At 47.3% G+C, this 27,981-nt stretch overlaps 1 protein-coding gene and 1 long non-coding RNA gene across 11 annotated transcripts; both read left to right on the forward strand.

The window, feature by feature from the left end:
• Window positions 1-2,998: 2,998 nt before the first annotated feature.
• LOC120878616 lies at window positions 2,999-10,352 on the forward strand. The gene is made up of 3 exons (XR_005724589.1): window positions 2,999-3,009; window positions 8,578-8,579; window positions 10,264-10,352. It is a non-coding gene; the product is annotated as an uncharacterized LOC120878616 (long non-coding RNA).
• An 8,979-nt stretch (window positions 10,353-19,331) lies between these two features.
• On the forward strand, window positions 19,332-27,447 carry RHBDD2 (rhomboid domain containing 2). 10 transcript variants are annotated; one of them, XM_040261586.1, is made up of 8 exons: window positions 19,574-19,634; window positions 20,599-20,670; window positions 20,834-20,852; window positions 21,276-21,400; window positions 21,505-21,667; window positions 21,740-22,147; window positions 23,171-23,321; window positions 26,481-27,447. In XM_040261586.1, exons 6-8 carry the CDS (start codon window positions 21,985-21,987, stop codon window positions 26,836-26,838), a joined length of 672 nt encoding a protein of 223 aa, XP_040117520.1. In that variant the 5' UTR covers window positions 19,574-19,634; window positions 20,599-20,670; window positions 20,834-20,852; window positions 21,276-21,400; window positions 21,505-21,667; window positions 21,740-21,984; the 3' UTR covers window positions 26,839-27,447. The 10 variants fall into 10 exon arrangements, with proteins under 10 accessions (XP_040117541.1, XP_040117456.1, XP_040117509.1 ...); XM_040261541.1 differs by having other exon boundaries at window positions 19,392-19,634; window positions 20,599-20,852; XM_040261566.1 differs by having other exon boundaries at window positions 19,413-19,634; window positions 20,599-20,852; window positions 21,501-21,667.
• Window positions 27,448-27,981: the final 534 nt, after the last annotated feature.

The raw sequence follows: 27,981 nt of genomic DNA on the forward strand, positions 1-27,981 counted from the left end.
GTCAATCCACCCACAGCCTCCTTTCCAACTCCATTCTTGCCCAACTCCCAGCCCCAGCCCTCCCAGGAGCTGGTTTCTGGAGAAATGGTTTGCGTTAGTCAGGATTCTCAGAGAAACAGAACAATAGGGTGTTTATCTATAGCTCCAGAAACAGAGATAGAGTTTTATTTTGAGGAATTGGCTCACATGACTGTACAAGTCCAAAATCTGTGGGACAAGATGGCAGGCTGGCAGTTCAGGCTGATGTCACAGTGTCAAGCTGAAGTTTCACAGGGCAGGAGACCAGAAGCTCAGAGAGGGTTTGTGTATTGCAGTCTGGAGAAGGAGAATTCCTTCTTTCTCAGAATCCTCAGGCTTTGCTCTTAAGGCCTTCAACTGATTGGATGAAGCCCATCCCGTTATAATGCAAAAAGCTGACTCACTGGAAAAGACCCTGATGCGGGGAAAGATTGAGGGTAAGAGGAGAAGGGGACGACAGAGACATGTGATGGCTAGAGAGCATCAGCGATTCAATGGACGTGAGTTTGAGCAAACTCCAGGAGATGGTGAAGGACAGGGAAGCCCAGTGCGCTGCAGTCCATGGGGTCACACAGTTGGACACGACTTAGCAAATGAACAGCAACATCACATTACAAAGAACGATCTGCTTTATTCAGTGTCACTGATTTAAATGTTAATCATGGCTAGGGATGTCCCTGGTGGTGCAGTGGTTAAGACTCTGCACTCTCAAGGCAGGGGACCCAGGGTTGATCCCTGGTCAGGGAACTAGATCCCACATGCCCCAACTAAGACTTCACATGCTGCAACAGAGATCGAACATCCCAGTGCCACCGCTAGGAGCCGGTGCAACCAAATAAACAAATAAAAGTAAATAAATATTTTAAAAAATGTTAACCACATCTAAAAAATACCTCCGCAGCCACATCTAGACAGGTGTTCAACCAACACCTGGGCATCTTAGCCTGGCCAAGTTGACACGGAAAATGAACCATTCCATTGCCTGAGCCTCAGATTGTAGGTTCAGTGGGCCTGAGGCCAGGGAACAGAGAAACACCTTTGCTCTCCTTCAGTCTGAGCCCTGTCTCCCCCACCCGCCACCACCATTTACCGTCCAAGGACTGGCCTCTTTCCAGGTTGTCTTACAGTGAAATTTCTACCCCTTCCAGAGGAAACACAGCTCCCATTCACGCTGATAAAGGACATTTCCTTAGTACTGAGTCAGAGTGATAAGATCTTTCTTCTCAGTTCAGCTCTGCTGTGGGGACTGGTTTTTCACCAGCTTAGAGCCTCCTGCTAGACTCAGTACACAGAAGAACCTTGTAGAACAAAGTAGACGTTCAACAGATGTGTGTTACTTTAGCTTTCGGTTCAGTTCAGTCACTCAGTCGTGTCCGACGCTTTGCGACCCCATGAACCGCAGCACGCCAGGCCTCCCTGTCCATCACCAACTCCCAGAGTCCACCCAAACCCATGTCCATGGTGTCGGTGATGCCATCCAGAAAATAGCTATGCGATCAGAAAATAGCTTTATTTCCCTAGGCCAGCCCTCCCTCCCCTTGTGCCCCTGAGCTCTGTAGCTCAGTGTCTACGTTTGGGCCCAAAGAGCAGTACTGAGGTGTTGGCAGCTTGGGCCCAGAGTGGAAAGTTAGGCTTCCTTTCTAGTAAGGAGAACTTATCACTGACCAGTGTCACACCTTCCAGACGCGGTCAGAATTCCATCTATCCTCGAAACGGTTCTAGGTAATTTCGCCTTCAAGCATCTTTGCTGTCGACATCTTTGCCACAAACATTTTTGCTACAAACATTTTCACCACACAGCTGTGTGTACTCAGTCACTCAGTTGTGTCCAACTCTTTGTGACCCCATGAACTGTAGCCGGCCAGATTTTCCATGGAAATCTGTCCATGGGATTTCCCAGGTAAGAATAGTGGAATGGGTGCCCATTTCCTCTTCCAGGGAATCTTCCCAACTCAGAGATCAAACCTGCATTGGCAGGCAGATTCTTTACCACTGAGCCATCCAGGAAGCCGCCACATAGCTAATTGGCTTTGAAAGATAAAATACAGTAAGTCCCCTACATACAAATGAGTTCTGTCCTGAGAGCATGTTTGTTAAGCCCAATTTGTTTGTAAGTCCAACAAAGTTAGCCTAGGTACCCAACGAATACAATCAGCTATATATACTGTACTATAATAGGTTTATAATAGTTTTCAAACAAATAATACGTACATAAAAAACAAAAAAATAAAGAAAACATTTTTAATCTTACAGTAGAGTATCTTGGAAAATGCAATAGTACAACAGCTGGCATACAGAGGCACGTCTGCTTCTTTGACAAGTTTACAATTTGACAGTTCATATGTGGGGGACTTACTGTAACTGGTTAACACTTCGGTTTCAATTGGCTGAAATTGTTAGTATTTCTTCCAGTTAATGATGTTAACTGATGGTTTTATCGAGCTGATAGATGACAATGATTGGCCCCAAGAGCTGGGATTTTTTTTCTTCTCCCCCACTCGAAGCTTGTGGGATCTTTGTTCCCCAACCAGGGGTTGAACTTGCGTGCCCTCAGCAGTGAAAGCAGAGTCCTAGACACTGGGCCACCAAGGAGTTCCTCAACAGCTGGTTTCTTATTTTTAAATATACTATGTTGGAGGAAAAAGAGGCTGAGGGCCTTAAATGTACAGACTTGAACCCACATTTCCCATAGAACATCTATCAGCCCGGATATGGACAACACACCAAGAACAAAAACAGTGCAGACGCTTTCCCAGTGCAGGATGGAGCTGTTACAAACACACATCCCAGCATCTGGAAACTGACACCTCCCTTGAAAAAAGAAATTTTAGTGAAAAAGGGAAAAAAAGTATAATAAGAATACAAATCAACAAGCAGAAAAATGCATGATGCTATGAACGACGTACATGACACTATGAAAGACAAGGGTTTAGGCACAATCCCAAAATAACTTACTTGCACAGTTTTGTCACAAACTTACACACCTGTTCAGTTTATTCAGATGTTTTGTATTTTGCGGTAGTTTTTTTAGCTGGATTTTGTTATTCAGTTTTCATGTTTCAGGGTGTCCTTTTTAATGTCCCTCTTTCATTTTGCACTGTTTTGTCTTTTACAGCAAAATTGCCTGATGACAAATTTGTTGTTTTTCAGTGTCACGTCCAAGTCTTTGTGACCCCCGTGGACTGTAGACACCAAACTTCTCTGTCCTTCACCATCTCCTGGACTTTGCTCAAACTCATGTTCATTGAGTTGGTGATGCCATCCAATCATCTCAGCCTCCATCACCCCCTTGTCCTCCTGCCCTCAATCTTTCCCACCACCAGGGTCTTTTCCAATGAGTAGCCCTAGGTGGCAAAAAAAAAAAAAATGTTTGCAGGGAAAATGCTTGTGGCAAAGATGTCTAAGGCAAAGAGCTTAGAGTATAAATAACAAGCTCTGCTCACTATTGGCCAAGTCTGCTCTGATTGGACATTTTCTCCCAGCCTGTCCATATAGAGCCTTGAAGAGCCTGGTGCTTCTGCCCATGATTCAGAGGGGACTTCCTGTGAAATAAAGATGGGTTCTCTCTGTGAACAGGAATTCTCAACTCTTTAACAAGAATGAAATTCATTTAAATTTAGGCTGTCAGCAGAGTTGAGGTTTACCACAGAGCTGAACTCTAGCGGAAAGGGAACATTTTGGTCTGGGGAATTCTCAATGGATTGAGATAGGGGTGTGTTTGTGTTTGTGTATGTGAGCGTGTGTGTATGTGAGTGTGTGTGTGTGTGAGTGTGTGTGAGTGTGTGTTTTGGTCTGGGGAGTTGTCAAGGGATTGAGATAAGGGTGTGAGTGTATGTGTATCTGTGTGTGTGTGTGTGTGTTGAGAAATTCAGCTGCAGCTGGAAAGAAGGTGAAGGAAGAGGAAGTTGGATCAAAATGTGTAGAAGAAGTTGTGGTTGTTGGGACACAGTCAGATTGAGAGTTTGTTTCTCTGTAAGGCACGGTGACCTTGGTTGGCAGCATCTCAGACCCGGATCCAGGTCAACGTGTGTTCATGTCAGTGAAGGTAATGCTGAGAAATGTGAACCTCTTGTCAGCACTGGGCCATGAGAATGGAGGAATATTTGCCCTAAAGTTGCTCATGTTTGCCAAAAGAAGATGATTTTTAAATTTCATTGCATAATTAAATAGCATTTTGATAAGCCATTTCTTTTTTTTTTATTTTTTATTATATAATTTATTTTTTTTACTTTACAGTTCTGTATTGGTTTTGGTATACATTGACATGAATCCACCACATTTCTAAAATCCTCCTGGCAAAAGTTCCCTAACTGGGATAGGGGGAAATTCCTTGATCTCTGGACTTCCTCCTAACACAATACTCACCAATACACAACGGCAAAACAGGAAGGGTTAACCATAGTATACACTCCCACTCCAACAAGAGAAAGATGGAAGGCTACCTACCTGGGTTTGGGGAAAATTATTTGACTGGGTATTGTTTCTGTCTCTGGGAGGGTCTCCCTAGTCCTTGTTCCCTGCGGCTCTTGAACTTGCCCTTGAAGAAGCTCTGTGTACACCATTATACCCAGCGGCCTTATCTGAAGTAGACTTTGAACCACAGGTTCTCTGTGGAAGCTGAGTAGCTTTCTCAGTTTCCTTCTTGCCTTAGAATGTTGCAGCGTCCCGGGATTATTTCAAATACTGAAATGCTTCCTTTTTAGCTCAGATGAATGGTTCTTTTGATGCTACAACGTTCTCAGAAATTTAGTTAGCTTCATGAATACGTGTCAGATGCAACCGAGAGAAACCTAGTCACGGCACCAAATTCTGTTTTCTCATTTCTTTATCCCAAAGCCAAAAATTCATGAGCTAAGTCAACTGCCTTCCCAGTTAGTTCAGGTAATAGTTTTGACAAAGGTTTTGCCACTGGACAACACAAACTGCCTTTTTTTCCCCTGGATCTCCGATGACTGCCAATGCAATTTATTTTTAGAGTTTCATATTTCTAGGTACCAATTTTTGTACAGGTCATTATTCACTATAATATTACAATAACCACCGATAAATCTCAGTTGCTTACCAAAAAAAAAAAAGTAAAGGCTATCTCGTGCTCACTTTAACATGTTATTCTACGGTCAGCCCCGCTATGCTCACATATCCCAGGCTGCAAGAACAGCTCATATCTGAACAGGCCAGGCTTATGGCAGAGGAAAAGGAGAAACGGGAATGGGGGAAGCATGCACTGACTCTTAGGACACTTGTACTCACCTGGTTCATTAGCCACATTCAATAAATGCAGATCCTGACTTTAGGAGTGTGGAGAGAATAATCTTCTCTAGGGAAAAACAATAAATGTTTGGAGCAATAATACAACCTACCACGGGGCCAATGAACAGAACTCTTTTTTCATTTGGCCTCCCTTCACCACACATGGGACCCTAGTTCCTTGACCATGGATTGAACCCATGCCCCTGCATTGGAAGCACGGAGTCTCAACCACTGCACCACCAGGGAAGTTCCAGAATCTTCTGTTTTAAATTTAATTTTTATTTTACATCGGGTGGTGGTTGATTTATCCCAACCCAGGGATCAAACCCAGGTCTCCCACATTGCAGGCAGATTCTTTACCATCTGAGCCACCAGGAAAGCCCAACTTTCACAGACATACAGCAAAGTGGTTCAGTTATACATATACATATTTCCCTTCTTTTTCGGATTCCTTTCCCATGTAGGTTGTTACAGAATATTGGGTAGAGTTCCCTGTGCCATACAGTAGGTCCTTGTTGATTATCTATTTTATATATAGTAGTGTGTGTATGTTAATCTCAATCTCCTGATTTATCCCTCCTCTCCCTTCTTTCCCCTTTGGAAACCACAGGTTTGTTTTTGGAGTCTGTGAGTCTGTTTCTGTTTTGTAAATAACAGAACCCTCCTTCTACCTGAGTTCTGAACTAAGACACAAGACAAAGGAGACAACATATAGACAATCAAAATGACTCCTTTAAGGGACTTGGGCTTCCCTGGTGGTTCAGACGGTAAAGAACCCGCCTGCAATATGGGAGACCTGGGTGCGATCCCTGGGTTGGGGAGATCCCCTGGAGGAGGGCATGGCAACCCACTCCAGTATTCTTGCCTAGAGAATCCCCATGGAGAGAGGAGCCTGGTGGGCTACAGTCCATGGGGTTGCAGACTCAGACATGACTGAGAAACTAAGCACACAGCACTGGTGGTCCAGTGACTAAGACTTCTAGCTCCTAATGCAGGGATCCTGGGTTCGATCCCTGGTCTGGGAACTAGATCCCACATGCCACAACTAAGACCCAGTGCAGACATATAGATAAATAAATATGTATTTTTTAAATGACTCCTTTATCACTAATATAGGCTAGATTGGAGAATGGCAGCTTGGTATAAGAACCATAATGGTATCAGATATACAAGCCCAGAGTTAAAAACCTTGCTGCCCAGTCACTGCTTTGCTGGATGGGGCAGGCTTGGGTGGGGAACTTGTTCTTAGAAGAACAGAAAATATATTCCAAGGGAAAGAACCAGCTCTAAAGCAAAGGAGAAGAGGGTGGGTGGTGAGGGGAGACACTTGAATTCTCCTTCAAGCTTTCCAGGCAACTGAGTTATTCCAACTTCTCTGGAACAGAGTAAGTGGACAGACAGAGGAAGGCCAGGAGTGTAGTGCAAATGAATTCCCACCACGTGGAGGGAAACATCAGGAGTGGGCAAGAAACACTTATGAAGTTAAGTACCTTTCAGATGAGGGAACAAGTTGGTGAAAAGCAGTAACTTACTCAAGTCCCAAGTGGGCAGCTGAGTATCACTCAACTTTGGGGAGGGAGGAATGGATTTCTACCTAAGAGACCAGAGGCGTCCCTGGTAGGACAGTGGTTAAGAATCCGCCTGGGGCCACAGGTTCGATCCCTGGTCCGGGAAGAACCGAGATGCCGCCACAGAGCAGCTAAGCCCATGCGCCACAGCTACTAAAGCCTGTGTTCCACAACAAGAGAAGCCCCTGCAACGAGAAGCCTGGGCACCCCCACAAAGAGTAACCCCAATCTCTGCAGCTAGAGAAAGCCCACAGCAATGAAGACTCAGCATGGTCAAAAATAAACAAATAAAACCAAATAAATCTTTTTTAAAAAGAGTGAGAGAAAAAAAAAAAAAAGAGTGAGAGAGATCAGACTGTGCTTCATGGAGAGGAATTTGCCATCTGGGTAGGAAGGTTAAGGTTTGAAGAACATTTTCTATGTGCCTTCATGTATCCAAATTTGTATCTGCTGATTTCGTATAAACTTTCTCTTCGTGTTTGATGAGCCTATATAGTTTTAAACCATCCCCTGTCCACTCCCCAGAAGGGCCATTCAAGAAACCAAAACTCAGCCAAAAAAAGAAAGAAAGAAAGAAAGAAAATTGGTTGATTCTGGATAAGAACAGCCTTGCTGCGACTTATTAGGCCTAATTTATAGGCCCAGAGGAGCTGAAATGATGCCTGAAAGCCAGACATAGGAGGCTGGGCTGGGATATAAGCCCTGGTCTTGTAATTCCCATGCAGGGTTTCTTCTCTGCTTCACACTGCCTGTCTCCTCTAACGAGGGCTTAAATGTCTCAGTGCACGAGGCCCACGCCCCAATCCCTGGAGGATGGCTGCCTGGCTGATGCGATCATAGGATGCCAAGCCAGTGTCAGGCTGACCCACCCAGGGGCCTGGAAGGGGAGTCTCTGCGTTCACCAGGCAGCAAAGCAGACGCAATGGCAGCAAGACATCACAGACATGCAATTCCAGAACCTACTGCCTGGGAGTGGGTCAGAGTCACAAACCCTCTTCAGAAGTCTCCCCAGATTTGCTCCAAGATGGAGCCAAGGCAACACATGTGAGTTGCGATCTCTCCTGATTCTTGTTGCCTCATCCACATGAGTTTTCTCTCCTGACTCATCCCAGGAGGTGGGGATGGAGTCTGTTACCAGGGCAACCGGACGAGAATTTCCCTGTGTTCTCCCCTCCCCCGTTCCCTTTTCCTTCTTCAGTTCAGTTCAGCTCAGTTCAGTGTCCGATTCTTTGTGACCCCATGGACTGCAGCATGCCAGGCTTCCGTGTCTATCACCAACTCCCGGAGCTTACTCAAACTCATGTCCATCAAGTCGGTGATGCCATCCAACCAGCTCATCTTCTGTCGTCCCCTTCTCCTGCCTTCAATCTTGCCAAGTATCAAGGTCTTTTCCAATGAGTCAGCTCTTTGCATCAGGTGGCCAAAGGACTGGAGCTTCAGCTTCAGCATCAGTCCTTCCAATGAATATTCAGGACTGATTTCCTTTGGGATGGATTGGTTTGATCTCCTTGCTGTCCAAGGGATTCTCAAGAGTCTTCTCCAACACCACAGTTCAAAAGCGTCAATTCTTGGCTTTCCTTCCTCTTTCTGCCCAGAGAATTGCAAATTCCATACTTCTGCTTGCCTTTCTCTCTTACTTTGCTTCATTTTCCAAAGTCTGAATCCTCCTATGAGATCAGATTGACCTTTGTCATCTCCCCCAGCCTACTCACTTGCTCCTGCTGCTGCTAAGTCGCTTCAGTCGTGTCCAACTCTATGTGACCCCACAGACGACAGCCCACCAGGCTCCCCTGTCCCTGGGATTCTCCAGGCAAGAACACTGGAGTGGGTTGCCATTTCCTTCTCCAATGCATGAAAGTGAAAAGTGAAAGTGAAGTTGCTCAGTCGTGTCTGACTCTTAGCGACCCCATGGACGGCAGCCCACCTTAGTTTTTTGTATCCTTCCAGCCAGTGGGTGCCTTTGCCATCTCCTGTATAGCAAAATCTCTCGTATTTCTCCTTTGGGTTCCTACCTACTTCCCAACAGTGAGGAGTTCAGGGTTAGGCTTACTTCTGGGGGTGAGGAAGTTGCAGGTGGGTTTTGAAAGAAAACGCCCCCCTCTCTTTTTGGGGGGAAGATTGGTCTATTCTTGTGTTGCGGATATTGGGTCATCCCTCTATTGGTACCTCTTGCCTCTCAGGCTCTGGAGGTGTAATGGTTCTTAGTCATTCCCAGCCCTGGGGTACCTACCTGCCTACCTGGCCACATCTTTACAAATAGCCCCTTTACCAAGTTTCCCTTAAGGGTCCCATTTTTTAAAAATAGAGTCTTGGAGGTTTTTGTTTTCTGTTCTATGTCTAGAGAAGCAGGCGGGCTCCCCTAATTGCATCACACAGGCTTTGTTGCCCCGAGGCATGTGTGATCTCAGTTCGCAGACCACGGATTGAACCCTGTATTGGCAGGCAAATTCTTAACCACTGGACCATCAAGGAAGTCCCAAGAGCCTCGTGGCCCCATATCGAGTCTGTCATTCTTTTACTCCAGGGTCTTGATAAGAAAGATAGACCAGCAGATCTCAGTGGTTTGACCCAATGAATGTTTATTTCTTGTTCATGTCACAATTCACTGTGGGTTTGAGTATCTACACATGTATAGGATCTGTGGAGGAGATGAGGAAGTTGGGTTAGATGGCATAGAAGAAAAGTTGTGGGTGGAGGTTTATTTCTCTGGAAGGCTTAGGGTAGTTGACCCGAGTTGGCAGTTGGCAACACCTTAGAAAGTGACTTTGCAGGTCAATGTGCGTTCGCTGTAATTGAAGACGTGTCAATTACAGAGAAACAGGAACCTTTTGTCAGCCCTAAACTGCGGAAATCTAGAGTAATTGCCCCAAATGTGCTGATGCTCGCCCAAAGGAAATAACTTGGGTTTGATAATCATTTACTTTAATCCACAGCTACTAAGCATAAAGCAATGTATTCAGCTTTCTGGGATTTATCGGTTTGATGTAGACATAGGGTCTGCCCACAAGAAACCTGAAATTCCTTCATACTTAAAAATTCTATTTTAAGTTTACACACAAGAAAATTCATTTTGGGGGGGCATACAATCCTATCAGTTTTTAGTTTATTTTTTCATTTGCATTTTTTGAGCACATTTTTTCTTCACTGCAATATAATTCACATACCGTAAAATTCATTCACTATTTATAGAGTTCAGTTATTTTTGGGTTTTTATTCTTTGAGTGAGTGAAGTCGCTCAGTCTTGTCCGACTCTTTGAGACCCCATGAACTGTAGCCCACCAGGCTCCTCCATCCATGGGATTTTCCCAGCAAGAATACTGGAGTGGGTTGCCATTTCCTTCTCCAGGAGATCTTCCTGACCCAGGGACTGAACCCAGGTCTCCCACATTGTAGGCAGACGCTTTACCGTCTGAGCCACCAAGGGAAGTCTGGTCCCTTAGAGTGGCCTAAATGTCTCAGGTGCACTAACACTGCTGGCCACAAGGTGGTGGAAAAGCTGGGATAGGAAGCCAAGCAGTGCCTTGAAAGCAAGTTCGGCCATGCTATGTGACTTATGGGATCTTAGTTCCCCAACCAGGGATTGAACGCAGGCCCACAGCAGTGAAAGTACTGACCCCTAACTGCTGGACCAGCAGGGAATTCCCTCAATCGTGTTTAGCATGTTCAGAATTATGCAACCATCACCACTGACTCTAGAACACATTTTATCAGCCCCCAAAAGAGACACCATACCTGTTAATACTCATTCCCTCAACCCTTCTCTCTCCCCCATCCCTTTGCAATCTCTAACGTATTTTCTGTCTCTGAATTTACCTACTTTGGGCTTTTCAAAAAAAGGGAATCACACAATATGACCCTCTTTTGGCCTTGTTCATAATGTTTTCAAGGCTCATCTATGTTACAGCTGTTTCAGGACTTCATCCTTTTTTACGGTTGAATATTTCACTGTATTTATACCCCACACTTTGTCTATCCATCTATCAGTAGCTGGAAATTTGGGTTGTTCCCACATTTTAGCTATTATGAATAATACTGCTATGCACATGCCTATGCAAATTCTTGTTTGAACGCTGGTTTTCCAGTTCTCTCAAGTTAGGTACACAGGGTTAAAATTGCTGAGTCATATGGTAACTCTATGCACAGCTTTTTGAAAACCTACCACTATTTTCCACAATAGCTTTAGTATTTTACATTCTCCTCAGCAGTTATGAGGGTTCTGACTTCTCCACATCCCCAATAACACTGCAATTTCCTTTAAAAAAAATTATAACCATCCCAGGGATTGTAAAGTGGTATCTCACTATGGTTTCGATTTGCATTTTCCAAAAGATTAATGATCTTAAGCATTTCTTATTGTCCATTCGTATATCTTCTCTGGAGAAATGTCCATTCAGATCCTTTGCCCAGTTTTTAAACTGGGTTGTCTTTTTATTCTTAAACTATTTGTATATCAGACTCTTTGAGATCCTTTGAACTGTATCCTGCCAGGTAAGACTACTGGAGTGGGTTGTCATTTCCTCCTCCAGGGGATCTTCCCAACCCAAGGACTGAACCCACACCTCCTGTGTTTCCTGCCTTAGCAGGCAGATTCTTTACCCACTGAGCAATCAAAGAAGCCTAAAAACTGAATACTAGACCCTTATATCCCATATATGCAATTTGTAAACACTTTTTTCCTATTCTGTGGGTTGTCATTTCATTTTCTTGATAGTGTCCTTTGACACATAAAAATTCTTAGTTTTGATGATGTTCCATATATCTTTATTTTCTTTGGTTGCTTGAGTTTTGCGTATAAAAACTAAGAAATTAGTGCATAATCAAAGGTCACAACGATTTACACCTATATTTCCTTCAAAGAGTTTTCTCTCATTCTGTGGATTGTCTTTTCACTCTCTTCACAGAATCCTTTGAAGCACAGAATTTTCATATTTTGATGAGGTTCAATGTATCTATTTTGTCTTTTATAGCCTGTGCTGCTGGCATCATATCCAAAAATAACTGCCAAATCTAATGTCATGAAGATTTCTTCCATGTTCTCTTCAAAGAGTTTTTATAGTTTTAGGGGTTTGATCCAGTTTGAGTTAATTTGTGTGTGTGTGTGTGTGTGTGTGTGTGTGTTTTTGTATAAGGATCCAACTTCCAATATATATATATGGAACCAGTGTGCTGAGGTTAAAAAAAAAAGGATTCAACTTCATTCTTCTGCATGTGGCATCCAGCTTTCCCAGCATCATTTGTTGAAAAGATTATTCCTTCCCCCTGAATGGGATTGGTGCCTCTGTCAGGAATCAACTGACCAAGGACTTCTCTGGCGATCCAGTGGTTAAGACTTTGCCTTCCAGCGCAAGGGATCCAGATTTTCACTGGTCGGGGAACTAAGAATCCCCGTGACTTGCAGTCAAAAAACCAAAACATAAATTGTAACAAATTTAACAAAGACTTTAAAAATTGGCCCACATCAAAAATCTTAAGAAAAAAATCAATTGAGCCCATATGTTAGGGTTTATATATAATGGGTCCTCTGTCTTACTGCACTGGTCCACCAGTCCTTTTGCCAGTACTGTGTGTGTGTTCAGTCACGTCCAACTCTGTGACCCCATGGACTGTAGTCCGCCAGGCCCTTCTTTCCACGGAATTTTTCATGGCAAGACTACTGGAGTGGGTTGCCATTTCCTTCTCCAGTGAATCTTCCCAACCCAGGGATCGAGCCCATATCTTCTGCATTGGCAAGCGGGTTCTTTACCGAGCCACCAGGGCAGCCCCAGATCTTTATGAGGTACCGTAATTCATGTAAGTATTGCCCTTGATTTTTCTCTTTCTCTTACTCGGCATACCCACTCCATCAACTAACTCAGGTGCCACCTCCAGATTATATTCCACATCCATTTATTTTTCTCCACCTCGGCTGCTGTGTCCAGCCATGGTCATCTCTCTCCAAGGCATCTTTTTTGTTTCATTTTTAACATTTTATTTGTATTCAAGCATTTCACAAAATGGCCATGATCATTAGTCATCACAGAAATGCAAATTAAATCGATGAATACATCCTGGTATTGACAAAGATGTGTAGCAACTGGAATTCATTTTTACTGTCGGGAGGAGTATAAAGTACCCTACCACTTTGGAAAACTCCTAAAATTAACTCTATCTTTATGCATTGGGTTTTCTGGGAAGCACACTCTGAGAGAGAGGTGGTCATTTATTGGGGAGCGCTCTTGGGATCAGCATCTATGCCAGGGAAGGAAGCAGGATTGGAGAGAAAAACTGAGGCATAACGAGCCTTGGTGAAGGTCTGTAACTGGACTCAGATTCAGCCACTCACCACTCCTCAGCCAACAAAGCAAGCTTTGGTTGAAAAGAAAGTTACTTTATTTAGGGTGAACTGATAAGTTCAGAGACCAATCCTGAAGATCCTGCTCAGCCATGATAATTTTTAAAGGGAAAAAGGAGGAATGATCTCAATTAATCATTAAGTGCATAAGTGTGTGTGCTGTGTTGGTTCAGTCGTGTCTGACTCTTTGTGACGCCATGGACCGCAGCCCCCCAGGTTCCTCTGTCCATAGGATTCTCCAGGCAAGATTACTGGAGTGGGTTGCCACACCCTCCTCCAGGTGATATTCCTGACCCAGGAATCTAACCTGGGTCTCCCACACTGCAGGCAGATTCTTTACTGTCTGAGCCACCAGGGAAACCCACATATGGATCAGAGGGACACAAACATTCAGGCCATGGCAAAATGGTTTAAAAATTTAAATGTATCCAAGAGTTTACAAAGGAGTGAGCCCTCCCAGACTTACTCCCTAGTCATTCAGTTCCTCTCCCTGGAAGCCTCAGAATTACTCCATGCAGAGTAAGGTAACTTTTTCTCCCCAGCTCTTTATATTTACGGTAGCACGGTATATCCACTGGTATTAACCTTGCCTCTCCACTCAAGAAAATATTTCAGATATCATCCCATACTGATACATAGCTTTCTCAGGTTCTCTTTTCTTTTCATGGTTATAGAATATTCCTTTGAAGAATGCACCATTATTTATTAATCATTCTTTCCATGATGGACATCTGGTTGTTTCCAGTATTTACTACTGCCGTAGCTAACGTTTTATGTAAGACATTTTCCTTGGATGAAAATAGGTCAGTAGGTTAAAATCCTAGAAGTGGAAATGCTGGATCAAAGATAAATGCGTTAGTCATTTTGCAAGATACTGACAAATTTCCTTCTACAGAAATTCCACCAACTTTCAATCCTCCCAGTGTCTGAGAGGGCTCATTTCCTCACTTTCTAAACCATAAATGGTTCAGGAAAATCTGGTTTAACCCCTCTAAACTTTCCACTTTCTTGGAATAAGATTCACATTGCTCACCACAGCCTGCAAGGGCTTCCACTGTGTGGCTTCCCAGGCCCCGGTGAAACCAAGTGTTGGGAGAGATCCAAGGAAGATCATTGCAGAAACAGCGATGCCAGCCAGAAGATGTCCTGGGACCAGTGTTCCTTTCTCTGGGGGCATGTATATTTAGGGAGTGGGCTTGCTGCTGTGTGCCCCACTCCACGAGTGTGGGGAAACAGAGGTGGGGTAGGCTGGCACGGCGCATGAATGATATGGAAGGCTGAAACTACATTACCCTGGGGGCCATGTTGGGGGCCATCCAGGACTTTGGACCTACTCAGGTGTCCCCAGACCAAGCCATCCATCTATTTGTGAGCCACTTCCCCGAACAGCCGGCAAGGGGGCAGTATTCTGCTTCAGATGTGGCCTCTTCGCCAACAAACTTAAAGGACTCCTGCACAGAACTGTCCACCAGGGGACAGTAATGATACTCTTCAACTGTGGTGCTGGAGAAGATTTTTGAGAGTCCCTTCGGTTCAATTCGAAGCCTTTGACTGTGTGGATCACAATAAACTGTGGAAAATTCTGAGAGAGATAGGAATACCAGACCACCTGACCTGCCTCTTGAGAAATCTGTATGCAGGTCAGGAAGCAACAGTTAGAACCGGACATGGAACAACAGACTGGTTCCAAATAGGAAAAGGAGTACGTCAAGGCTGTATATTGTCACCCTGCTTATTTAACTTCTATGCAGAGTACATCATGAGAAACGCTGGACTGGAAGAAACACAAGCTGGAATCAAGATTGCTGGGAGAAATATCAATAACCTCAGATATGCAGATGACATCACGCGTATGGCAGAAAGTGAAGAGGAACTAAAAAGCCTCTTGATGAAAGTGAAAGAGGAGAGTGGAAAAAGTTGGCTTAAAGCTCAACATTCAGAAAACGAAGATCATGGCATCCGGTCCCATCACTTCATGGGAAATAGATGGGGAAACAGTGGAACAGTGTCAGACTTTATTTTTTGGGGCTCCAAAATTACTGCAGATGGTGATTGCAGCCATGAAATTAAAAGACGCTTACTCCTTGAAAGAAAAATTATGACCAACCTAGATAGCATATTCAAAAGCAGAGACATTACTTTGCCGACTAAGGTCCATCTAGTCAAGGCTATGGTTTTTCCAGTAGTCATGTGTGGATGTGAGAGTTGGACTGTGAAGAAAGCTGAGCGCTGAAGAATTGATGCTTTTGAACTGTGGTGTTGGAGAAGACTCTTGAGAGTCACTTGGACTGCAAGGAGATCCAACCAGTCCATTCTGAAGGAGATCAGCCCTGGGATTTCTTTGGAAGGAATGATGATAAAGCTGAAACTCCAATACTTTGGCCACCTCATGAGAAGAGCTGACTCATTGGAAAAGACTCTGATGCTGGGAGGGATTGGGGGCAGGAGGAGAAGGGGACGACCGAGGATGAGATGGCTGGATGGCATCACTGACTCGATGAATGTGAATCTGAGTGAACTCTGGGAGTTGGTGATGGACAGGGAGGCCTGGCATGCTCTGATTCATGGGGTCACAAAGAGTCAGACATGACTGAGTGACTGAACTGAACGTTCAATTCAGTCACCCAGTCATGTCCGACTCTTTGTGACCCCATGGACTGCAATTTGCTGACAATTTGGGTTGTCCATCTATGGCATGAGGTGCCTTAGTTGATAGTGAGCTCTCCATGACTGGAAGTGTGCAAGCAGAGGCAATCTGGGGACTTGAGGAGCCTATTGAACTGATTCAAACGTCAGGTTGGAGATGGAACTAGATGCCTTTAGAATTTTTTCTGGACCCTCAGTTCTAAGACTCCATAAACAAACAAATGCATATAGAGGGTTGAGACACTTGCCATTTACTGGGGTTGTTGTTCAGTTGCTAAGCTGTGTCCGACTCCCCATTGACTGCAATTTGTCTCTTTCATAAGCCCAGTGTGTCGCCCTATCGTTTTCCACCTTTCATCCCCAGGTCTCCCCCCTGGAGTAACACAGGGTAAGTCTACTCCCTCACCTCCAGGAAAGCCTTTCACATGGTCAGTCAGTGGTCAGGACCTCTGAAGCTTTCTCAGGCAAGTCTCTCTGATCTCTTTAATTGTCCCTCATCAAATAGGATTTGAAGTCCCCCTTTCCCTCCCCATCCTAGTCACTTGTTGTTGGACAAGCCCTAATTTTTCTACCTCCTTTTCCAAAATATATGTCTGAAAGTAGACCCAGAACTCCTGGAGTGGCACAGAGGAAATGGGACCACCATTCCCTTCCTCTTTCCAAGGCCCAGACTCTGGTTCCAGCAGCCCAACTCCCCACTCGCTATTTTTAGCTGCTCCACCGCACTTTGGAGTCATATGCTGCTTCCTGTTGAGTAAAACCTTCATTTTCACACCCCCTGCTGCGTCATGAGCAGCATTAGTTTAAATCTACACAGCATGGAAAAGGTCTGTTTTCATTCCAATTCCAAAGAAAGGCAATGCCAAAGAATGTTCAGATGACTGCACAATTGCACTCATTTCACACACTAGAAAAGTAATGCTCAAAATTCTCCAAGCCAGGCTTCAACAGAACGTGAACTTCCAGATGTTGAAGCTGGATTTAGAAAAGGCAGAGGAACCACAGATGAAATTGCCAACATCCGCTGGATCATTGATAAGGCACGAGAGTTCCAGAAAAACATCTGCTTCTGCTTTATTCACTACACCAAAGCCTTTGACTGTGTGGATCACAACAAGCTGGAGAATTCTTCAAGAGATGGGAATATGAGACCACATGACCTGCCTCATGAGGTATCTGTATGAAGGTCAAGAAGCAACAGTTAGAACTAGACATGGAACAACAGACTGGTTCCAAATCGGGAAAGGAGTACATCAAGGCTGTATATTGTCACCCTGCTTATTTAACTTTTATGCAGAATACATCATGCCAAATGCCAGGCTGGATGAAGCACAAGCTGGAATCAAGATTGCCGGGAGAAATATCAATAACCTCAGATTTGCAGACGACACCACCCTTGTGGCAGAAAGCGAAGAAGAACTAAAGAGCCTCTTGATGAAAGTGAAAGAGAAGAGTGAAAAAGTTGGCTTAAAATTCAACATTCAGAAAACTAAGATCATGGCATCTGGTCCCATCGCTTCATGGCAAATAGATGGGGAAACAATGGAAACAGTGACAGGCTTTGTTTTCTTGGGCTCCAAAATCACTGGAGATGGTGACTGCAGCCATGAAATTAAAAGATGGTTGTTCCTTGGAAGAAAAGTTATGACCAATCTAGACAGCATATTAAAAAACAGAGATATTACTTTACCAACAAAGGTCTGTCTAGTCAAAGCTATGGTTTTTCCAGTAGTCATGTATGAATGTGAGAGTTGGACTTGCTGAGCACCGAAGAATTGATGCTTTTGAACTGTGGTGTTGGAGAAGACTCTTGAGAGTCCCTTGGCCTGCAAGGAGATCCAACCAGTCCATCCTAAAGGAAATCAGTCCTGAATATTCATTGGAAGTACTGATCCTGAAACTGAAACTCAATAAGTTGGCCACCTGATGCGAAGAACTGACTCATTGGAAGAGACCCTGATACTGGGCAAATTTGAAGGCAGGAGGAGAAGGGGACAACAGAGGATGAGATGGTTAGATGGCATCACCGACTCGATGGGCATGAATTTGAGTAAGCTCCGGAAGTTGCTGATGGACAGGAAAGCCTGGCATGCTGCAGTCCAAGGGGTCTCAAAGAGTCGGAAATGACTGAGCGACTGAATTGAACTGAACTGACACAGAATTCATTGAAATATGTCCCATGGCTATATATTTATAGCCATAAAATTACAGTTATTTTTGAGTACTAAACACAAATGATGAAAAGAATCTCAGGTTCCCTTCCTGAGGTTCATGGGAACACAGACATTGCCAGAAAGAACCATTGACAGGGGGGCAGACTAGGTCTGGGAACAGATCTGAAAGTCCAGCACAGAGAATGAAACATTTGTTCATTTCTCAGTAGTCAAATTTATATACATGTAGCAGTAGGCAGGATATTGGGGGGAAATAGTGAAAAGGGAAGAAAGTCAGCACTTAGCAAACAGGGATTCAGATCCTAGTCCTAGTCTGGAGCATCTGTAATTGAGGAAACAATAGTTCAGTTGTGTAAACAACTGGTGAAGGTGAAGGTGCTTTTCTTCTCTGGTGAAGGTGCTTTTCAGACTTTAAGGGCTAAAACAGACCTTGATTATTATTATTGTTATACTACATCCCTAATACTTCAGGTCATTGGGAAAGATCCTGATGCTGGAAAAGATGGAAGGCAAAAGGAGAAGAGGGCGGCAGAGGATGAGATGGTTAGATAACATCACTGTCTCAATGCACATGAATTTGAGCAAACTCCAGGAGATAGTGAAGGACAAGGAAGCCTGGCATGCTGCAATCCACGGGGTCACAAAGAGTCAGTCAGTGTCGGATACAATTTAGCGACTGGACAACACTTCAGGGCCTTCCGTGGAAGTCCTCCTTCCTTTCCTACCCTGTTTCTTTAATCCAGGCACCAAAACCTGCCTTTCAGTCAGTTCACTTCAGTTCAGTCGCTCAATCATGTCCGATTCTTTGCGATCCCATGAATTGCAGCACGCCAGGCCTCCCTGTCCATCACCAACTCCCGGAGTCCACTCAAGCTCATGTCCATCGAGTTGGTGATGCCATCCAGCCATCTCATCCTCTGTCGTCCCCTTCTCCTCCTGCCCCCAATCCCTTTGCCAGTAGCCAATTCCAGGCCATAGCAACGGCGGGAACCTGTGTTCTAATTGTCTTTGCCATCTAACTGCATTACCCAGACCCTAGTGTCTTCACTGGTATTAATGAAGGTAAACACAGATAAGGGAGGCTGTGTGTGTGAGAGAGAGAGAGAGAAAGATGGAAGGGTCTGTAAACTGCAAGGCACAATATTCATTCGGTAGCTAGAGCTGAGATGACGAAATCCAAAATTCGAGCCGCCCCACCCGGCGCCCCCAAGCGGCTCCCACACGGGACTCGTAGCGGCTCCCAAAGGTGCTGCAGCCAGAGATCACTGGCTGGACTCCCTACGGCCTACGCGCGTGGGAGGCATGCCAGCACGAGTTACTGGATTGGGTAACTCCGCACGGGGCGGGGCCTCTGGGAGGCGGGGCTTCCGGCCACCCCCACCGCTGTTGCCAGGGGTGACAGCCGCAGGGAGGCGGAAGGAGCTCAAGACGAGCCAGAGCTGCGTAGGTAAGCGGGATCCTTGGCGGCCATGGCGGTCTCGGAGCCCGGGTACCGGAGCTGGTCCTTGTGGCCCGAGGTGCCATCCGCCACCTTCTTCACCGCGCTGCTCTCGCTGCTCGTATCCGGGCCCCGTCTGTTCCTGCTGCAGCAGCCCCTGGCGCCCTCGGGTCTCTCGCTGCGGTCCGAGGCCCTGCGCAACTGGCAAGGTGAGCAGGGCGGGGCCGGGTCCCGGGTGCCAGTCCTTTTTCCTCCGACCTCGCCAGGCCCTGGGCTCCGGCCTCCCAGCACCCACGCCACCCCATCTCCGTCCGCATCATTCTCCCAACCTGGAGGACCAGCCCCATATTCCACGTCTTTGTGCAGAGCTCCATCTTGGTCATCCCTTGTAACCCTTCCCTACCCAGATTTGTTCCGGTCCCTGTCGCCATCGTACTGGTCAAGGCTCCCATATCCATTTGTAGTAATTAGGATTCATTCCCCCCTGCTTGCTCGCCGAGGAGGATTTTTCTCTCCCTTGTCACAATCACACCTACGTCTATTTTAGGGCCCAACCCCCTACTGGAAAAAAAAATTTTTTTTTTTTCCACCTTCTCAAGACACTTGAGCTGTATCTGTGGCCACCTCTGTAAGCATCCTGGCCTCCTGGGGTTTAGAATTTCTTCTGCATCTTCGTTTTTATCTTAATCCTGACTCCCGATTCCCAGCTTATAGCGGGAGTGGGGTGTCTTGTACCTTTGGTAGAGGTGTTGGTTTTCTTGGGGAGATGGAGAGATTTTGCAGACCAATTAATTATAAATATCTGCTCATAAAAGATGTTCTTAGTCTCTGTTTCTTCCCCATTCTTTTCTGGGGAGGAAAATGGGAGATTTGTATGACTTGTTGTTTTGCAAAGCACTTTCACAGGCATTAATCTCTTAATTCTCACGGTGATCCCATGACCTATTATCACTGTAGGCTTTATTGCCCATGGGCTTTATTGTTGTCCATTCTTTAGATGAAACTGAGGCTTAATGCGAAGACTCATAGAGCTTTTGAGTCATAGAGTTGACACAGGAACCCGTATTGTTCTTTGCATCGTGTGACGTTTTGGAACTGGAACCTTGGGCTTTCTAATCCCCACATTCTATAGAATTGCTTCTAGAATTTTCACATGTACCCTTGGGGTTTCAGTGTTGAAAGTACTCAACAAGTAATGACGATACTCTTCAGATAACGAAGCCTTACAGAGATGGCCTGACTGAGGTATATGGTTCTTAGCCTGCCTCCCTGCTCAGATCTAAAAGTGGTCCCCCTCACCCTCACCCTGGATATACACAGCATGTCTGTCTTCAGAGACAGATGCAAAATGCCAGCCTAAACTGAGCTCCCTTTTTTTTTTTTCTTTTACTTTGCGGCTTCTCTTGAGTGTGGGATTCATGGACAATGTGAGTATTAGACACGTAAGAGACCTTTGAGGGCCTTGAGTGTATCCATTTTATTTTACAATAAGAACATTGAAGCCGACAGGGCCCTGTGTCTGGACTGAACTCGGCCAGTCTAGACGTGACAGAGCCAAGATTCCTTTAGGCTTCCAAATCCAATGTTACTGCCACTTCACTGATCACCCCCCTCCTTCAGTTTAGTGTTTTGGCCTGCAGGGATGTAAAAATATAGAAGCGAGGACTGCTTTTAGAAAAATAAAAGATTCTTTGCTGTCTTATTGCATATCAAACATCACTCTACCTCTAAGACTGGATAAGCACTTGCAAGAAAGACTTCTGAGTTCTGTATCTACATTCTTAGTGATAGTTTTCTCATCTTTACAGGTGCACAATAATTCATGGTCCCTTTTTTCTTCCTCTGAACAGCCACTATGGAAGGAGAGGTCAGGATTACAGCCGAGGAGACGGGCACAAAGAGTGTTAAGTGACACCCACTCAATCCACCTGAAGCTGTTACAATTAATTAACCCTCAAACTGCCCGGTGAGATAGGTCAGTATTAAAGCCTCAAAGAGGATTATAAAGCACATTACAAATTATAAAAGACCATCCCATGCTAAAAAGTGTTATTTTTTTTTCCCCCACGTGGAAGCCAGTCACAGATAAGACTTGCTCCAGGTCTGGGAAAGAGCAAAGATTAGACATCCCCGCCTCTACTTTGAGTCCTGGGTCCTTCGCTGTTGCTCCCCTCTGCTTATCCCACTGGCTCCAGGCTGATTTTCCCTGGCAATGAGAGCCAGCTACTCCCCGTTTTCCTAGGTGGGTTGTAACCTGGCTTTTCCCTTTTTGGAGCAAGCCACCACCGGGCCTCTTACTCGGTTCCCTCTGCAGTTTACAGGCTCGTGACTTACATCTTTGTCTACGAGAATCCCGTCTCCTTGCTCTGCGGAGCCATCGTCATCTGGCGCTTTGCTGGCAATTTTGAGAGAACCGTGGGCACCGTCCGCCACTGCTTCTTCACTGTGGTCTTCGCCGTCATCTGCGCCATCATCTTCCTGTCGTTTGAAGCTGTGTCATCGCTGTCAAAGCTTGGGGAGGTGGAGGACGCTCGCGGTTTCACCCCCGTGGCTTTCGCCATGCTGGGAGTCAACTGCGTCCGCTCTCGGATGAGGCGGGCCCTGGTGTTTGGCATGGTGGTGCCCTCGCTGCTGGTGCCGTGGCTCCTGCTCTGTGCCTCCTGGCTCATTCCCCAGACCTCTTTCCTCAGTAACGTCTGTGGCCTGGGAATTGGGCTCGCGTGTATCCTTCCTAGAGGGCTGATGTCGTAACATTGACACGCCAAAGGGTGAACCACACTGTAGGTTGGGGGTCGGGGCAGGGGCTTCAGGCTGGTAGAGTTCAGGCAGGTATTCTGTGTGGTAGCTTCAGATTTGGAACCATGTGGCCTCAGGCAGGTCACTTCCCTTCTTTATGCCAGAGTTTTCTCTTCTGGAAGAGATCCCCCTAGCTCTTTCCATACAATGGCTCAGCACTGCCAGTTGGTTTTTTCCAAGGTGCAAACCCATTTGACTAATTTTTTTTTACTGGAGGATCCTGAAATGACCATGAGCTAGAGGTGTTGCATGAAAGGTATTCCCAGGGGAAAAAAAAAGGTATTCCCAGGAAACAGGTTTCTTTGTTTTTGTTTGGCTTAGTCTTTTTCTCAGAAGAAGAAGAAAAAAAATTTTTTAAGGTAGACTTTGACAATATTAGTGGTTAAAAACGTAGAATAAGCCTTCTATTCCTTACATAAACATTCTGGCAATTAGGCTGACTCTTTTTGGCTGTCTCAGCAGTGACGGGCTGATGCAGGTCGGATGACCTCACCTCTCTAGGAACTGGTGACGGTGTGGGGGGCGGGCTGCCACAGAGGCCCACGGGAAGCCCACTTGGTCACATTGAAGCAACGCTCCTTCTACCTGGGACAAAGGACAAGATGTCAGACCTCCCAGAGGGTATTAGACTAGCCACCTGCTTCATCCCACTTAGAGAGAGAGGGGTGCGTGCTGGCTTCTGACGGTCGTTACAGGAGCCCAAGGGGCCCAGGAGAGAGGATGGGTAAGCTGTCAGCACTTGTCTGCTTATCCTATTGCTTTGTTGTGTTCGCTGCGAGGTACGGAGGCTAGAAACTCTTTTCCCCTGAGCTTGAAGCTGCAGTCCAGAGATGATGGCGGAATAAGCCCAGGCCCCCTGTGGAGCCAGCGTGGGCTCCTGTGTCCTAGGGGCAGTGTGCAGCCCCCTCCCTTCAGCTCTCTCCACTTCTCCTTAATACGCCAACCCCAGACGGCTTCACCTACTGCTTCTCCTTTGACGTCCCAGAGCAAGTCGCCATGAAGCTCGACCAGAAGTTCCCCTTCAGCCTGATGAGGAGGATTTCGATGTTCAAGTACATCTCCGGCTCTTCAGCCGAAAGGAGGGCAGCCCAAAGCCGAAAGTAAGTTACAGAACGCCGTGTGTGCTTTATTCCTGAAGCAGCTCCAGGGCCTATAAAAGAGCAGTCCCCAGCCTTTTTGGCACCAGGGACCAGTTCCATGGAGGACAGGTTTTCCACGAACCAGGAGTAGGGTCGGGGAGGCAGGGAATGGTGGTTTCAGGGTATCTCAAGCGATTACATTTTTTGTGCACTTTTTTTTCTACTCTCAGATCCACCTCGGATCATCAGATCCCAGAGGCTGGGGACCCTTGCTGTAGAGGGTGCGACTGGTTTCTGGTGTCCTGGGGAATAGGGAAGAGGGTGTGGGTTGCCTGGGCCTACCCAGCAAAACCTGTGCGCAGATTTCTCCCGAGCATCCTGGATTCTGCCCAGCTGCTTCCAAAGTGGGGTCCAAGCAGGAAGAGCATTCAATAGGAGGCATTTGAAGCGCTTGCACATAATCCTGAGGGACTTGCAGCCCCATCAGTGGCATCACCAGCCCTCAGCACTGACAAGCCTTCTGTGAGGCTGGGATTGGGCTCCGGCAGGTGACGCTGGCAGACGCGCGATCCACCTGACTGACTGGGAGGCTTAGGAGGTGGCGTGGCCCGAACCTCAGGGTGTTCTTGGCCACCTGGCGGGACAAGGGGAAGTTCATTTACTGTTTTCCAGTCCAGGTGCGTTAACTCTCAGTGGAGCTCTCACGTAGCCTCCCTCCCTCCTGTCAGAGAGGAGGCCCAAAGGGGACAAACGTCTTTATCCAGGTAACACAGAGTCAGAAGCGCCCAGTCGAGAGCCAGGGGCTCCTGCTTCCGGGTCCTGCTCACTTTCTGTCCCTCCTGCACACACACTGCCAGCCTCGGATGGCCTTCACTGGTTTCTGTCGATGCTGAGAGTTCCTGATGGAGGTTTCCCTCCCAGAGAAAGAGTTCACTGCAAAGTCAGAGTGCTTTGTCAGTGGGCCATTTCTGCCTTGAGCCAGCTGTGGAGTCCATCTTGTCCCCTATGCTGGCCTAGAGGCAGGATCTTGGTTGAATCAGAAGCTGTTCCTTGTAGTTTATTTTAGGAGGCGGACTCTCAGCCTTCAGTGGCTCAGAGCCCTCTGACCATTCTCTTTTCTTTTCTCTTTTTTTTTTTTGGCCACGCTGTGTGGCTTGTTGGATCTTAACCCCCCTCCCTGAACCAGGGATCAAACTTGGGGCCTCCTCAGTGAGAGTGCCAAGTCCTAACCACTGGACCTTGCTGGGGAAGTCCCAGCTCTGACCATTTCTTAAAGGCAGGGACGGGTACTGGGAAAAATAGAAATGCACACTCATTTTATTTCAGGCAAGTAACTCCTGGAGTCTCAGTGGGTGGGAGGTGTTGACGTTTAGAATTAGCTGTATTTTAGCTTTTTGGAAGGACCCTGATGCTGGGAAAGATTGAGGGCAGGAGGAAAAGGAGACAACAGATCATCAGATGGTTGGATGGCGTTCCCAGCTCAATGGACATGAGTTTGAGCAAGCCCTGGGAGGTGGTGAAGGACAGGGAGGCCTGGTGTGCTGCAGTGCGTGGGGTCGCGAAGAGTCTGACACGACTGAGTAACTGAATGGCAACAACAACAGGCGGGAGGTGTTTACATTTAGAATTAGCTGTATTGTATAGCTTTTTGGTTCTTAATTGCTGTTCTCACAGAATCTAGAGAGAACTTAGTTCTAAGTTCAGTTCAGAGAGAACTCAGGGGTCCTCGTTTGCAAACTCCTCAGCCGCGCTCCGTAAAGGAAGCCCCTCTAAGACGGCTGACTATGTTGACCCCGGCAGCTGGGGCCTCGATCTACAAGGCAGCCCCCGGTGGGGACAGTCTTGCACGCTGGATCACACTCACTTCTCTGTAACTGTGACACCCGTGGTGCCCAGTGATCCTGCTTCCCCATAACGTGCAGACCTGGCTGGGAATGTGGTGACCCACATGGCATAGTGTCTCACCCGTATCATCCTGGCCTGTTGCAGGCACCCAGAACAGAACATGATGTTTCTGATGACCCAACAACAGGACACGGGCAGCGTTGACGCATGTGTTGGTTTTGGCATCAGTCCTGGACAGCTTTGTTTCCCTGGGAGGCTCTTATCAAGCTTCTTATAGGCCAGAGCCTTGCATTTTTAAAATTCTGAAAGTGCTACTAAATGTCGTGCGTCTGTACTTCAGTTGGTTTATAAGCCTAGGTTTGGACTGAAGTGTATCAAGGTTTAATCATTACCTAACACAGGCAATGGCAACCCACTCCAGTACTCTTGCCTGGAAAATCCATGAATGGAGGAGCCTGGTAGGCTGCAGTCCATGGGGTCGCTAAGAGTCAGACACAACTGAGCGGCTTCACTTTATCACTTTTCACTTCCATGCATTGGAGAAGGAAATGGCAGCCCACTCCAGTGTTCTTGCCTGGAGGATCCCAGGGATCGGGGAGCCTGGTGGGCTGTCGTCTCCGGGGTCGCACAGAGTCGGACACGACGGAAGCGACTTGGCGGCAGCAGCAGCAACACAGGTGTCAGTGGTGTTGACGTTCGTCCTTTGTATTGAGAAATCTCCGCAAAAGTTCACAGGCTAAATCCCTTAGAGCGTGCCTTCCTTTGTAGTCCCAGTCCCCTGTGTCTGTGGTAGGGTCTTTGACCTTGGCACAGACAGCTCCCCGCATTTGTCATGTCTGTTCCTGCCTGCCAGGACTTTGAGCTATAAGCCTTCTTTCCTGCCGTCACGGGTAGACCATCTGCCAGCAGACGAGGCGCCTTCCCCGCCGACCTCCCACAGGAGTGGACCTGTTCTCTTTGGTTGAATCGCTAGGCCAGCCACGGAAGACACTAACTACCGTGATTCCACCCCCAGCTCCATCCAACTTGCAGACTGCCCTTACACCTCAAGGGGTCTCAGCCATGGGTCCGTCGCCCCTCATCCTGCTGGCTTACTGCAGGGCCGTGAGTGGTCCCTGCCCGCTCTGGGCATCTGTTTTCCGTTCAGTTGATATGACTCTTTCTCCCCTTGTAGCACTTTTACAGCTGGTTACAGGAAATGCCCGTCCACAGCATGTTGTAATAGAAGGCAGTGCAGCGAGCCCAGGCCTTTCTCCTGCGGATCGACATTTCGAGGTGCTGTGTTCCCCGGCATGACTAAGCTCAGCACCCATCTTCTCTCTTATTCCTTTCCAGGCCGAACCCTGTGCCCGGCTCCTACCCCACGCAGAGCGGCCACCCTCACCTGACCCCAAATCACCCTGCCGCCCAGATGCAGCACGCCAGTGGCCAGAAACTGGCGGCCTGGCCATCGTGTGCTCCTGGGCACATGCCCAGCCTGCCTCCATACCAGCCTGCCTCCGGCCTGTGCTACGTGCAGAATCATTTTGGCACAACCCCCAACTCCTCGGGTGTCTACCCAGCTTCCGCGGGTGCCTCCCTGGGAGTCCAGCCCCCCGCCCCCCTCAACTGCCCCGGCACCGTGTATTCTGGGGCCCTGGCCACTCCAGCGGCCACAGGCTCCAAGGAGTGCTCAAGGGTCCTGATGCCCTGAGAAAGTTTCCAGGGACGCGATCTCCCCTCCTGGCCTTCTCAAAAAGGGCCTCTCTGAGCTGAGATTTTCTTGACATGAAGTTTATTTATTGGATACCTCTCTCTATGTGCCACGCTCTGTGTTGAGTATTTTGATATGTGTCCCTGTTCATCTCCTTTATCCTCATGACAGCTTCGTGAAGTACAGTGGTCCCCACTTCCCAGATGCAGAAAGCAGGGCGCCCAGTCAGGACACGTGGCTCTCGTGGCACAGCTGGGGCGCTTGGCTTCAGGCCCAGGCCCCTCCCACCCACTTCCCTACCCCAAAGAAGCCTCGGGGAAGGGGGATCGGTTGTCAGCGGCTCATCCCAGCTCTCTGCTCCTTCCTGGCCTTGCACGTAGTGCTCTTGGTTATCCAATGTCCGTGTGTCCGTGCGTGCCCTTCGGGAGCTCCCTGCTGGTGTGCCCGCCCGTCCCCAGGCCTGTGCAGTGTTCCTCCCCTGCAGTGACACCCCCACCACCCAGACTTCTGCCCCAGGTGTGGTGAGACGGGCCTGCGTGCGCCCCAGCAGTATGTTGACGGGTCCGTCGCATTGGTTACATTTGTATAAAGAAACTGCCTCCAGCCTGCCCTTGGCGTGCTCTGTCTTTGTGATCGGGGAGTACAGAGGGCAGCAAAGAGAACTGCAGCCAGGTCCAGCCGGGCAGATGATGCCCCAGCGGGGATGTGAAATGGGGCAGGAGATAACGAGGCTCCCTGGAGAGCTGAAAGGGCAAACGGGAAGGTCCGGCGACCCTGAGATGGGTGGACGGCAGAGCGCCACAGTGGTGGTCCCCACGCTCCAGGCTGGGTCACTGTGAGAAGGGCTGCCAGGCGGGACCTTATACAGAGGAGAGACACGGGCGCTGGCGGCGACTGTCAGAAGCAAGAGGTGGGGAGGAGAGCCCTGGCCTCTCTGCCTGTCTCCTGATCTCCCAGCAGGAGATCCCGTGGGCTAAATTAACCATGAAGCTGTTGGCAAGTAAGCCCAGGAAATGTGGTCTGCAGGGATCAGCTCCCCTCGAGGCAGGGCAGGACAGGACAGGAAGGTGACTGAGCCAACAGGCACCTGCTCAGGCCCGGAGGAGCTCATAGCTTCTGATCAGCTGTCGGCTGGACTCCTTC

This window comes from Oryx dammah, unplaced genomic scaffold, assembly GCF_014754425.2.
Source record: "Oryx dammah isolate SB20612 unplaced genomic scaffold, SCBI_Odam_1.1 HiC_scaffold_2, whole genome shotgun sequence".
In the NCBI taxonomy this organism is placed as follows: domain Eukaryota; kingdom Metazoa; phylum Chordata; class Mammalia; order Artiodactyla; family Bovidae; genus Oryx; species Oryx dammah.

Coding starts and splice junctions, on each gene's coding strand:
- RHBDD2 (XM_040261522.1), top strand. CDS start 19,457: ATGGCGGTCTCGGAGCCCGGGTACCGGAGCTGGTCCTTGTGGCCCGAG. Junction 19,635..21,739: donor GGCCCTGCGCAACTGGCAAG/GTGAGCAGGGCG, acceptor TTCCCTCTGCAG/TTTACAGGCTCGTGACTTAC. Junction 22,148..23,170: donor CCTGGGAATTGGGCTCGCGT/GTATCCTTCCTA, acceptor CGCCAACCCCAG/ACGGCTTCACCTACTGCTTC.